This window comes from Xyrauchen texanus, chromosome 23, assembly GCF_025860055.1.
Source record: "Xyrauchen texanus isolate HMW12.3.18 chromosome 23, RBS_HiC_50CHRs, whole genome shotgun sequence".
Taxonomy (NCBI): Eukaryota; Metazoa; Chordata; class Actinopteri; order Cypriniformes; family Catostomidae; genus Xyrauchen; species Xyrauchen texanus.
The window spans coordinates 35660635-35673070 of record NC_068298.1 but is presented as its reverse complement, the minus strand read 5'-3'; the positions used below and the strand labels follow the sequence as shown (position 1 = coordinate 35673070).

Genomic DNA, 12436 nt, shown 5'->3' with positions numbered 1-12436 from the left:
TAAAATGAAAACTAAATGCACCCCTGATGGTGCACTCACATCACCCAGATGTCTTTTTATCTGTGTGTGTTATTACATCTGGAAGACATATTTTTTTTAGATTGTTTGCTTATCTGCGCTACATCTAAGACCTTTCCTCTCAGATTTCACAAAGATATTCAGCAGATGTCTTTTAGAGATTTATGATATTGAATGTTTTTAAATATGATCTTTTGAAGATGTTTAGCAGATGTTTTCTTTAAGCAGCTTGGAAAATTCCAGAAAATGATGTCAAGCCTTTTAGGCAATTAGACAATTAGCTTCTGATAGGCTAGATGATTGGATTGGGGTCAATTGGAGGTGTACCTGTGGATGTATTTTAAGGCCTACCTCAGTGTCTTTTTGCTTGACATCATGGGAAAATCAAAAGAAATCAGACAAGACCTCAGGAAACAACTCTGGTTCATCCTTGGGAGCAATTTCCAAATGCCTGAAGGTACCACGTTCATCTGTACAAACTATAGTAGGCAAGTATAAACACCATGGGACCACGCAGCCATCATACTGCTCAAGAAGGAGACGCATTATGAGACGAACATAATTTGGTGCAAAAAGTGCAAATCAGTCAAAGAACAGCAGCAAAGGACCATGTGAAGATGCTTGAGGAAACAGGTAGACAAGTATCTATATCTACAGTAAATGAGCCCTATATCGACATAGATCTTACTTTTTAGAGAAATGTCCTCTGATCTAATGAAACAAAAATTTAACTTTTTGGCCATAATGACCATTGTTTTATTGGAAAAAGGGTGAGGCTTGCAAGCCAAGAACACCTTCCCAACCGTGAAGCATGGGGTTGGCAGCATCATGTTGTGGGGGTGTTTGCTGCAGGAGGGACTGGTGCACTTCACAAAATAGATGGCATCATGAGGAAGGAAAATTATGTGGGAATTTGGAGCAACATATCAAGACATAAGTCAGGAAGTTAAAGCTCGGCCGCAAATGGGTCTTCCAAATGGACAATGTGACCCCAAGCATACCTCCAAAGTTGTGGGAAAATGGCTTAAGGACAACAAAGTCAAGGTATTGGTGTAGCCATCACAAAGCCCTGACATCAATACGATAGACAATTTGTGGGCAGAACTGAAAAAGCATGTGCGAGCAAGGAGGTCTACAAACCTGACTCATTTACTCCGGTTCTGTCTGGAGGAATGGGCCAAAATTCCAGCAACTTATTGTGAGAAGCTTGTGTAAGGCTACCCAAAACGTTTGACACAAGTTACACAATTTGTGTGAATTGGCAATACTAACAAAGTGTATGTAAACTTCTGACCCACTGGGAATGTGATGAAAGAAATAAAAAGATGAAATAAATCATTCTCTCTACTATTATTCTGACATTTCACATTCTTAAAATAAAGTAGTGATCCACACCTAACTGACATAAGACAGGGAATGTTTTCTACGATTAAATGTCAGGAATTGTGAAAAACTGAGTTTAAATGTATTTGGCTAAGCTGTTTGTAAACTTCTGACTTCAAATATATGTGTGCTATCTGGGACATGAAAACTTTTTTTGTTCTCAAACCTTGTGGAGTGTTTAATCTGGAAAGCATTATTGCATTCAAGTTAACATCTGCTAAATATCTTGAAAAGCTCAGATTTATAATCACTCTAAATCATAAACGTCTCCAAGACATCTGCTGAATGTCTTATTGAAATCTGAGAGGAAACGTCTTGTAGATAAGCAAACTAAAAAAATAAAAAATAAACGTCTTTCAGATGTAAAAACACAGACAGAAAAAAGACATCTGCGTGATGTATGTGCGCCATAAGTGGTAGTGGCTCTGAACTTGAGAGTAATGTAATTCGTAGGCTGCGTCCATTCAAATTCATCTTAACCAATTGGTTGAAAGTAATTGCAAAAATGGTTTAGAAAAGCATTGGTATGATTTGTCTGTAGATGCACTTGGTTTAATATTTTGTTTCTGTGTGACTTAAGCACCTCAAAGTGTTCTAAGTACTTTTTGGGACCTGTTTAACCTCCCAGATATAGCTTGTTTTTAGCCTCTGAGCTAATGTCCTGCAATGATAGAAAAATTCCTTCAAAGAAACGTTTCTCCGGTTCATAAATCGGCACAAGTGGAGGAAATTTTGATGCTGCAATGTGGTTTTCTTACATCTTTGTAAAAGATGACTTTGTCTCAGCACAAGTGTCTTTGTTTTGCATTTGACTGAAATTGAGCGTCTTCTAACCACGATTAATAGCATAAAAGCCCTGTTGTGTTCAATTTCTTATGACGAAATCTTGCCTTTCCTTTTGGCAAATATGTGCTTATATTAGCGTTTACATAGATGAACTGATATATCCTGCAGGTTTTCTTATTTCATTTGTTAAATGTCTCATTTGTTGGTTAATTTTCCTTTGGTTTTGCAGCCCCTGGAGAGTTCGGTAGCTTTATGCTAAGTACATAAAACCTATATAGCGGCACTAACTTTCATATCTGCATCAAACCCAAGTCTTCCTAATCATTTAACACATTTTGAAAGAATCATCTTATATTTTTGTTACACTGCAGTGATAATGTATTATATGGAGACGAGGGCGCACATAGCTCGAATTTTGCCTTAACCAATTGAGTGAATGTCGCCCCCTGCAGGGGTTTTCAAACTGTTTGACACAAAGGACCTCCCAATTTGATGATCCCCTTGCAAGGAACCACTTGTTTATTACAATTATTGAACTGGCTATTATGGAGTATTCAAAAGAGTTTGCAAAATTAAATAATTGACTTTTTTTTTTTTTTACTGTTGTCATTGTACGAAAGCCAATGAAATGAAAAACATATAATCTGGAAAATATTCCCTTCTGATTAAACTGGTGTAATGTTAGATGTATAAACCAGAAGAGAAACCTTTCAAATTCAATGTAAAAATTATATGTATTTATAGAGAATAGTGAATTACAAAGATTTCTTTTTTTCCAAAATATTTGAAATTATATGCCAATGAAATTTCTTATGTCTGTTTTTAGTTCTTACTATGGCTGTCTGTAAAATAAAATAATAGAACAAAACACTTTTTCTTTTCTCCGAATTTGTTTTGCGGATCCGAGGGGTCCCCAGAATGAAAACCTCAGAATAGCATATGAATGGAATGGTAACAGCTCCCATTATAGTAATTGAATTTACCCATCAAAAAGCTACAACATGGTAGATAACATTTTGGTCTCTCTCTCTCTCTCTCTCTCTGTCTGTCATATATATATATATATATATATATATATATATATATATATATATATATATATATATATATATATATATATATATATATATATGAGAGAGAGAGAGAGACCAAAGTGGTACTGTATGCGTGTGTATATATATATACATTTAGGAATTTGCATCTATTCATTTATCTATTAATTTATCTGTCTTTTTTCTAGCAAATGTCAGACTTGGCAAATATGTGTGTAATGCAGTTTTTGTATGGGTGTTTTGAATATGTCTTGCTACATATTGATAAATATTGACTGAGGATTGTTTTCCTTTATTATTCTTTATATGGGCTATCTTGATAGTTTACATTATTACATGTTTTTGTGTCTTGTATTGGAGGGAAATGTTGTGAATTGTGTTAAAATAAGAAGACCACAACGACCTTTTCGGAGGAATCAGAATTGAACACAGTTGTACTTAAGATGTGCTGAGATATTAAGAGCATGAATTAAAAAAAAATAATATATGAAAAATTATAATTTGCCTCACAAAACTTATGCTCAAAGCATGTTAAATATTGCACTAAGATGGCAAACATTTAAAGAGAGAGAAAGACATCTGTAAAAAAAACAACAACAAAAAAAAAACATTTATAGGTAAAACTGTCTTCTAGCGCATTCAATATAGAGATGTTTCATAAATATTTGAAGATCTTTGTCAACAAAACTTCCTTGAGATGTTTCTGTTTCTGGCTATACAACCAATAGTTTTATCTGGTAACAAACTTCATGACTGAACTAATAGTTTGTTTAAATATGCTTGGAAATGACCTTTTAAGATGAATTTCACAATTCTGTTTATTTTATAAATATTAGTATTATTTTGCATTCTGAAATAAATTTTCTGGCAGTTAAATACATTTCTCCCCCAAATCCTCCTTACTGAACTTAAAATATTTTAAGCATGTTTTTTAAGATTTATATGTCAATTTTATAACAATGTCCATCTAATTGAATTGCATAGTCTTTAATAAATGTATTTTAAATTAAACCTTAAAATAAGTTTTATTAATCTAATTTTGTTTTATAAATTTATGTAAAAATGTGATTCATCAGGATAATTTACTTTTGAGTTTTTTTTTTTTTCAATAGTTATCGTAATTAGGTTCTCAGTACTATAACAGTATTTTTTAAATATATATATATATATTTTTATATATATATATAAAGTTATTTAAATGTAGTACAATTAATATTACCATGTGGTATACAATTAGAATTGGTACAATACAAAACATTTTTTTGAGATGAGGGTGTTTATTGTTGTTGTTTTTTTCTCATTACAGAAATGGGTTAATTGCCATGTATTGTGTAAGTAATAATGCACAATGCAAAATGTCCTTGGTCCTAAAATATGCATAATATTTTAATGCAAATTTTATTTCTAATTTCTTTATTTCTTTTGATTTTGGGATGAATTGAGACCTGTTCTTGATAGGCTACCTGAGATTCACCCTTTCATGCTGAACTAAGATCAGTGTTTTGGGACTCAAAACAATTTAGACAGAAAAACTGATTTAGGGTCAGAACAAAAGGGCAACTACTGCTTGAGAAAATGACATTACTATAGTTGTAATAGCTGGGACAGGATCTTGTCCTCAGACATTGGCTTTTGCTCACAACTACACTTTGTATTGCCAAATTTAATTAGAGCACAAACTTTATTGTACCACCTGGTTGAAAACTGGTTGGCTGGTTTTGTCACTTTTTTTCTCTCCCATTCCTTTATAAATCACTTATAAATCAAGTTCTCAGTAACATCTGTGACATAAATCTTAGAAGTCAGTGTGTATTAGAAAGAGACAGAGCCAAACTAGCAAACCCCATAAACCACTGCGCACACACATACATCGATGACTTGCATGTTCCTGACCTGGGATTTTTCTAACTCTTTAAAACATTGAGCCATTTTTGTAGGAACTGTTTGGTGTTAGATTACATGTGACTTAACATGGATAAACAATAGCTTTATTATGTGACAAGCCACTGTTTTTAACCAGATGAGATTGTGAGTATTTAATTTCTATGTTCATTTCAGGGAACAGTGCTTCTTGCCACACAGGGGAATGGGCCGTTCCTGTCATCAGAGGCAATACATCAGTTTACTCTGATGTGATATGAGCTATTAGCTCTTATAACTGCAGTAAAGTTGTTTGTAGCATTGAACTAAGTTTTGGTTGATTTGTTTGATTTATATATATATAAATATATTTTTTCAAGTAAAAAAAAATGTGGGGGTGACCGTTTCTTCAGGTGTCAGTATTTCAAACAGGCTTTACTTAAAATATAAAAAAGTTATTATTTTATTTTTAACAAATTAATGTGATTTTTTTAAAAAATAAAATAAATAATAATAATCATACTTCACTCCCAGACTTGACATGTCTTATATACAGTAGCAGTGCAGTACAACATCTTCAAACTATATGCTGAGGGGTGCGTGCAAATTGGTAGGGCCTCAAAATGCCAAATACTGAGAACAGTGCAGCTTTTTTCTGACACTATTGATAAAGTCTTTAAATTGATCCTTCCTGTCAATTCATATGTGCTTTGTTTTTAAGAAATGGTTCACCCAAATTTAAAAATTGTGTCATCTAGAAAGAAAGTCATATGGTTTTGGAACAACATGAGTGTGAGTAAATGGTAACATATTTGTCATTTTTGGGTGAACTATCCCTTAGTGTTTCTCATTCAGAATTCAAGGCTTTAGCTGCTTAAAGAGCATATGTTTGCCATTTTATACGTCTTCATCATCTTCACTAGCCAGTGTATCCAGCTCTTTACTTTTGCACTGGACATGTTCAGCTTTGTATGCTTTCTGTAAGTTCTCCAGCTCTTTCATCTCTGCACGGAGGTGCTCCAGATGTACAGAGCAACGGTTTCGCAGCAACTTCATGGGCAGTGGGTTCATGTCACTGAAGGCAATGCTCGTAAGCTTCCTGTGGAAAGAGGAAGACAGTATATTGAGTGGTGAGTAAACAAAAGGATGAATCACATATCTGTGTCATGTTTCACTCCAGAATAAAAAAATAAAATAATAATAATATATATTGCTAAGCTTATTTTTAAGGCCATTTCTAACAGTACTTTATGGCACTTCCACGGCACGTTACGGTTCGACTCGACTCTACTCGCTTTACTTTTCTGAGCTTGCATTTCCACTGCAGTTTAGTGCCTCCTCAACGTGGGTGGGATTATAGGCTGATCATCATATTTGCGCCGTCTCTACTGTCGTGACATCATCTTAAAGACTGACCAAAACAATAACACAACCGCTAGCTTTTAGCGTTGTTGTTTTCATATAAGGAATTTCTAGATCATTTTCAGTTTCCTGTTTCTCCCAAAGAAATAGTGATGGGTTCAATCCCATCAGGTGTTCTTGTTTTATTGAGAGATGCTAAATCTCTACTTCCAGTCTCTTTGAGTTTGGTTAATAACCCTGTTGGTAAATTGTGTTTTGCTTCACCCTACATAAATAATAATAGATCAGTCCGTTCATTATTCCAGCAGGAAATTGTTACTTTACCACCTGTGACTGCTTACTGGAATAATGCAGTAGGTAATATCTGTTGGAAAAAAGTGTGGATGCTTCCACATCTCTTCATTTTAACCAATAAAGTAAAATAGATTTATTTTAAAATAATGAATCTTCCCTCCAGTTGCTCTTTCTGTGTCAACTCTGACGAAAGTGTAGTGCATCTTTTTTGGTTTTGTCCCTTTACTAAAATGTTCTGGCCAGATGTTTTAGGATTCATTAGGAATGACATTTTTTTTGACAATTTGTCAAAAATGTCAATTTTATGTAATTAATCTGATCTTGTTACTCGCCAAGATCCACATTCATAAATCTAAATATCTAAATGCTAAACCTCTCTCTTGTTTTTATGAAAGAACTTGAAAATACCTCATTTCAATTAAATTGTCTGAGAACAGAAAAGCCTTAAAAACATTATCTGTTTGCAATACTTTTCCTTTTTTCAGTTATTAGTTAACGTAACTAAATGTACCATCCTCCATTGTGGCTGAGTCAAGGGCACTCTCATTACTCGCCGGTTTAGATGGCGTCCATTTGGTCGAACCACTTCCACTTTTCCTTGATGGTTCTGTAGTCACTTTTAATTGTTTTTAACTTTTGTAATATCCCAATATTTTTTTTTTCTTTTAACAAAATAAAACAAAAAATATTATAATTTTTTAATCTGATTTTTAATTGCTCCAATGATATATGTATTTCCATCAAAATGGAAAGACTCCCTGAAAAAGCTTTTGTTCTTTGTGTTTTTCCATGCACTGGAAATAGGATGCAGGTGCATGCACATGGTGTCAAAGGCATCGTTTAAATATAGCCGCATCATACAGTCATCTGACCCATGTTCAAGTCCCGTGTGAGAGCTGCATTCTCATACACGCAAGATTCTTTGTTTCATGGCTCACTTCATTATATATGCTGATGTCTATTGCAGAAATTGCTACAATTTCAATACCAGCAACAGCTTCCTTTATCATAGATAGAAGAGAGTAAGACAGAAAATGAGAAATGAAAGCAGAAATAAAGAGCAAATCTTTGTACACTTTCTATGAAGCCTGTATAAATATAATGCATTCATAATACCTTATGCTGTAATGCGCACAGTAATCAGTTTTTAACTAAATAACTAACCGCGTTTGTACGTTTTTATAATAATCTAGTCTTATTATACTCTATAGAAATATAATACAATATTATACAAATAATAAGAGCGGTATTATACATTTTATACATACTCTTTGTTTATACTCATACACTCTTCACACTTTTTAAAGGTGAATACATGAATATGTAAGAATTATAACATAACTGTAGTTACAATTGTTTCTGAAAAGATGTAATAAGTTACAATATGCATTATAAGTGAATTTACTGCTTTAAAAATACATTTTGAATGCATTATATACATAGGCTTGTTTTCAGTTACTGTTGATTGACTATAGCACTGTTTCACTCCTATTACACTCTCAGACTAATATTGGTTTCTGTTTCTTTCCCTCTTAATCATTTCTTCTCTGTTCTGTTTTCTGTCATTCATCTCACCTTCCATCTGCAATGGTATTTGGGAAGAGACGGAGGTACTGGTATATCTCAACACTATCGTGGATCTTTAAGAAGTCCTCCTCTCTGTATTTGAACAGAGCCAGTGCATACCTGAATATCACCTGTGAAAAAGACCTATTCTGTTTTATACAATGTTGGGAAATGTAGGTTTATCATAATATCTGATTCTTCCCTCTTAATGTCACAAAAACATTTGTTTAACATTCATTGTTTGAAATCTCAAACCTCTTATACTTTACACCACTACTAGGGAATTAAATGTATTTCCACGTATAGCTTGTCATAGATGAACGGTACCTTGGTGCCCTCATAGAGGAAGGCGTCCCACACTTTAAACAATATGCGGCTGGGCAAATTCTCCACAAACAACACCAGGAACCATTCAACAGTAATGAGTGACACATCTACTCTATGAGCTTCCAGATGGGCCATTAGTCGAGGCAGCTTTTCCCACATGAGATCCTTTAACACATGCTGATCTGCCTGCAAAGAAAAAGAATAGTCATATATTGCTATATTTATAGAAAGAAAGAAGAAAGAAATGGACACATTGATGCGATACATATTGCAGTCAACTTTAGGCTTGTTCAATGATATGAGAATAAAACACTATTGATTTCTTAAGCCACGTTTTGTATTGTCTAATCAATGCTATATTTTTCTGCCACAACAATGCTATTTATTTCAAACTGAATTTCAGTCCATATTATATATTTACTAAAGCCCTTTATAAATCAGTGGGACAATGACATCTGTTGCAGGGCTCCCTGTTCTTTTATTCTATTCTTTTTCCAAAAGTGTTTGGGAGTCTAACATTTATATTTCCTATTGACACACTAAAACTGAAGATATAAATAACCATCATAAGACAAATGCTTTTGTGAAACATATTATGTGCCTAAGACTTTTGCACAGTACTGTATATATACACTCACCTAAAGGATTATTAGGAACACCTGTTCAATTTCTCATTAATGCAATTATCTAATCAACCAATCACATGGCAGTTGCTTCAATGCATTTAGGGGTGTGGTCCTGGTCAAGACAATCTCCTGAACTCCAAACTGAATGTCAGAATGGGAAAGAAAGGTGATTTAAGCAATTTTGAGCGTGATATGGTTGTTGGTGTCAGGTCTGAGTATTTCACAATCTGCTCAGTTACTGGGATTTTCACGCACAACCATTTCTAGGGTTTACAAAGAATGGTGTGAAAAGGGAAAAACATCCAGTATGCGGCAGTCCTGTGGGCGAAAATGCCTTGTTGATGCTAGAGGTCAGAGGAGAATGGGCCGACTGATTCAAGCTGATAGAAGAGCAACTTTGCCTGAAATAACCACTCATTACAACCGAGGTATGCAGCAAAGCATTTGTGAAGCCACAACACGCACAACCTTGAGGCGGATGGGCTAAAACAGCAGAAGACCCCACCGGGTACCACTCATCTCCACTACAAATAGGAAAAAGAGGTTACAATTTGCAAGAGCTCACCAAAATTGGAAAGTTGAAGACTGGAAAAATGTTGCCTGGTCTGATGAGTCTCGATTTCTGTTGAGACATTCAGATGGTAGAGTCAGAATTTGGCGTAAACAGAATGAGAACATGGATCCATCATGCCTTGTTACCACTGTGCAGGCTGGTGGTGGTGGTGTAATGGTGTGGGGGATGTTTTCTTGGCACACTTTAGGCCCCTTAGTGCCAATTGGGCATCGTTTAAATGCCACGACCTACCTGAGCATTGTTTCTGACCATGTCCATCCCTTTATGGCCACCATGTACCCATCCTCTGATGGCTACTTCCAGCAGGATAATGCACCATGTCACAAAGCTCGAATCATTTCAAATTGGTTTCTTGAACATGACAATGAGTTCACTGTACTAAAATGGCCCCCACAGTCACCAGATCTCAACCCAATAGAGCATCTTTGGGATGTGGTGGAACGGGAGCTTCGTGCCCTCCCACAAATCTCCATCAACTGCAAGATGCTATCCTATCAATATGGGCCAACATTTCTACAGAATGCTTTCAGCACCTTGTTGAATCAATGCCACGTAGAATTAAGGCAGTTCTGAAGGCGAAAGGGGGTCAAACACAGTATTAGTATGGTGTTCCTAATAATCCTTTAGGTGAGTGTATATATATATTATATAATTGCATTTAGTAGTCTATTATATATTTTTTTATTATGCATAATTCTTCATGTTAATCAAGATTCACTGCAAATTTTGAAAGTACAGACATTTGACTATTTATACTTCTTTTCCTGTCAAAATTCATATATTTCATTTTTAGGCAAGAATGTAAAAATATAATGCTTTATTAACATTTTCCAGACAAAGCCTTTCACAGTATAAAGATAGAAATGCACTAAAATAGCACCAATTCTATTAAACTGCACCTACAGAGGCTGCAAAGTCCCAACTGGTCTTGTTTTATTTTTACATCAAATAGTGTCAAGAGGTCATTTCCCCATCACTTGATCATTGACAAGGAACCACTGTTGTGTGTATGTTGTGGTGTGTGCATCAGTGTAATTTCCCCCAGTGGACACATCACAAAGGTTCCGCTCTAGTCCAGTCAGTTTTTATGCTGGTTTACGCTTAATTAAAGGTGCACCCAGTAACGTTTTGCTCATGTCATCTAGCACTTACAGTGACACTTAGTGGTGTGGATGCAGCATAATTCAAAATCAATAGTTTTCAGTTTCAGATGCCATTGTAGAAATTCACTGTTCACAGTCAGTCATGATTAATTTAATCAATGAGTGAAAGTGTTTAATTACAAGACGGTTACTGAGATTAAGCGAGTAGTATTCAGATGGTCATGTGATTCTAAAATGGCAGCCCCCATGAGGGCGCCCCTGCCCCATGTAGAATAAAGCAGCTTTTATTAGGTTACTAATATGACTAGAGTCAGCTTTTACAACTCTAGTATTTATATATTTGCATGATAACAGTCATTGGCCACTATGCCTTTCAGAAATTAGCATCTGCCATTAAAAACCCATTTCGATTGACCACTACAGCAGATTCCCCAATAAAGACTTGTTACCTGACAGCCCACAAGGTCTTTAGTGTAGTAATCTTGAGGCATGATGTACTCCACAATCACTACCAGACACCAGAAGGCATCTTCTTCTTTCTGCAGCACCAGCAGAGCAATGGCTGCCAGTCTGTGCAATAGCATAGATGGTGTTTGTTAGCAGTGATTTAGGTTAAGGGGGTATACACTTTTAGGACTGTTATTTGCTGTTCAAAATAACACATTTAGAAAGTGACTGATCAATAAATGACCACTACATATCAGTATATTCCATGATAATGCATAAATAGTTTACGTAGTCATCAATTTGGTGAATAAGGCAAAAATGGTAAAGGTGAAGTGTGTAATTTCGAGTTCACTAGTGGCACCAAAAACACATTAAAAAAGAACAGTTGTTTTCAAAATAATCTGCCCAAACACCCCAACCATCCCTTCTCTAGACTATCTAGCCAGTAACTTTAGCTAGTAACTAAAACACAAGTCTGATTTACATCACCAGCTTTGATAACACAAATTGTAATTAGCACAGTTGATGACAAAAGCCAGGCTAACCTGAAAATAATTCCAACTATGTCATTGTTTGTTCTTGTTTTACTACATACACTCTGTGCATCATACATACAATCCGTTTTTTTTTTTATATATAAATGTTTTAAGTGTCTTTCCATTGTTCAGACAAACTAGTCAACTTTGGCAGTCTATAATACATGTTTTGACTAAATTATTAACAAAACTGTCCAATTCTTCCAGATTTACCTAAATAACCATTCTATTGAACGTAAAACGTACGTAGTGGGACACTTAAACGGTTATAACTCTTGAATGGAATGAGAGATTTTCAAAAAAAGACACTTAGACACTTATGTAGGTCAATCTGAGGACAATCAAAAACATTTTTGCCGTTTTGTTGTCCGTTCTGCATAACGTGCGGCACATTTCCGCTTATCGCAACCCATTCGGCACATTTCGTGGCCGACACACCAGCCCGCGCAGTTCTCCCGATTGCCAGTCTGCCCCTAATCGGCCTATTTGACTCCAAGAGGTC

The 12436-nt window shown here is 35.1% G+C and overlaps 1 protein-coding gene across 1 annotated transcript in view; it reads right to left on the bottom strand.

The window, feature by feature from the left end:
- Positions 1 to 4518: 4518 nt before the first annotated feature.
- LOC127617034 (TBC1 domain family member 2A-like) overlaps positions 4519 to 12436 on the bottom strand; it is a 33062-nt gene continuing 25144 nt past the window's right edge. Inside the window, exons 11-14 of the mRNA XM_052088898.1 lie at positions 11401 to 11521; positions 8649 to 8834; positions 8331 to 8452; positions 4519 to 6198 (exon numbers count right to left, since the gene is read on the bottom strand). Of these exons, the coding sequence (XP_051944858.1) occupies positions 5997 to 6198; positions 8331 to 8452; positions 8649 to 8834; positions 11401 to 11521 (631 nt within the window). The 3' untranslated portion in view covers positions 4519 to 5996. The remainder of the gene's footprint in view (positions 6199 to 8330; positions 8453 to 8648; positions 8835 to 11400; positions 11522 to 12436) is intronic.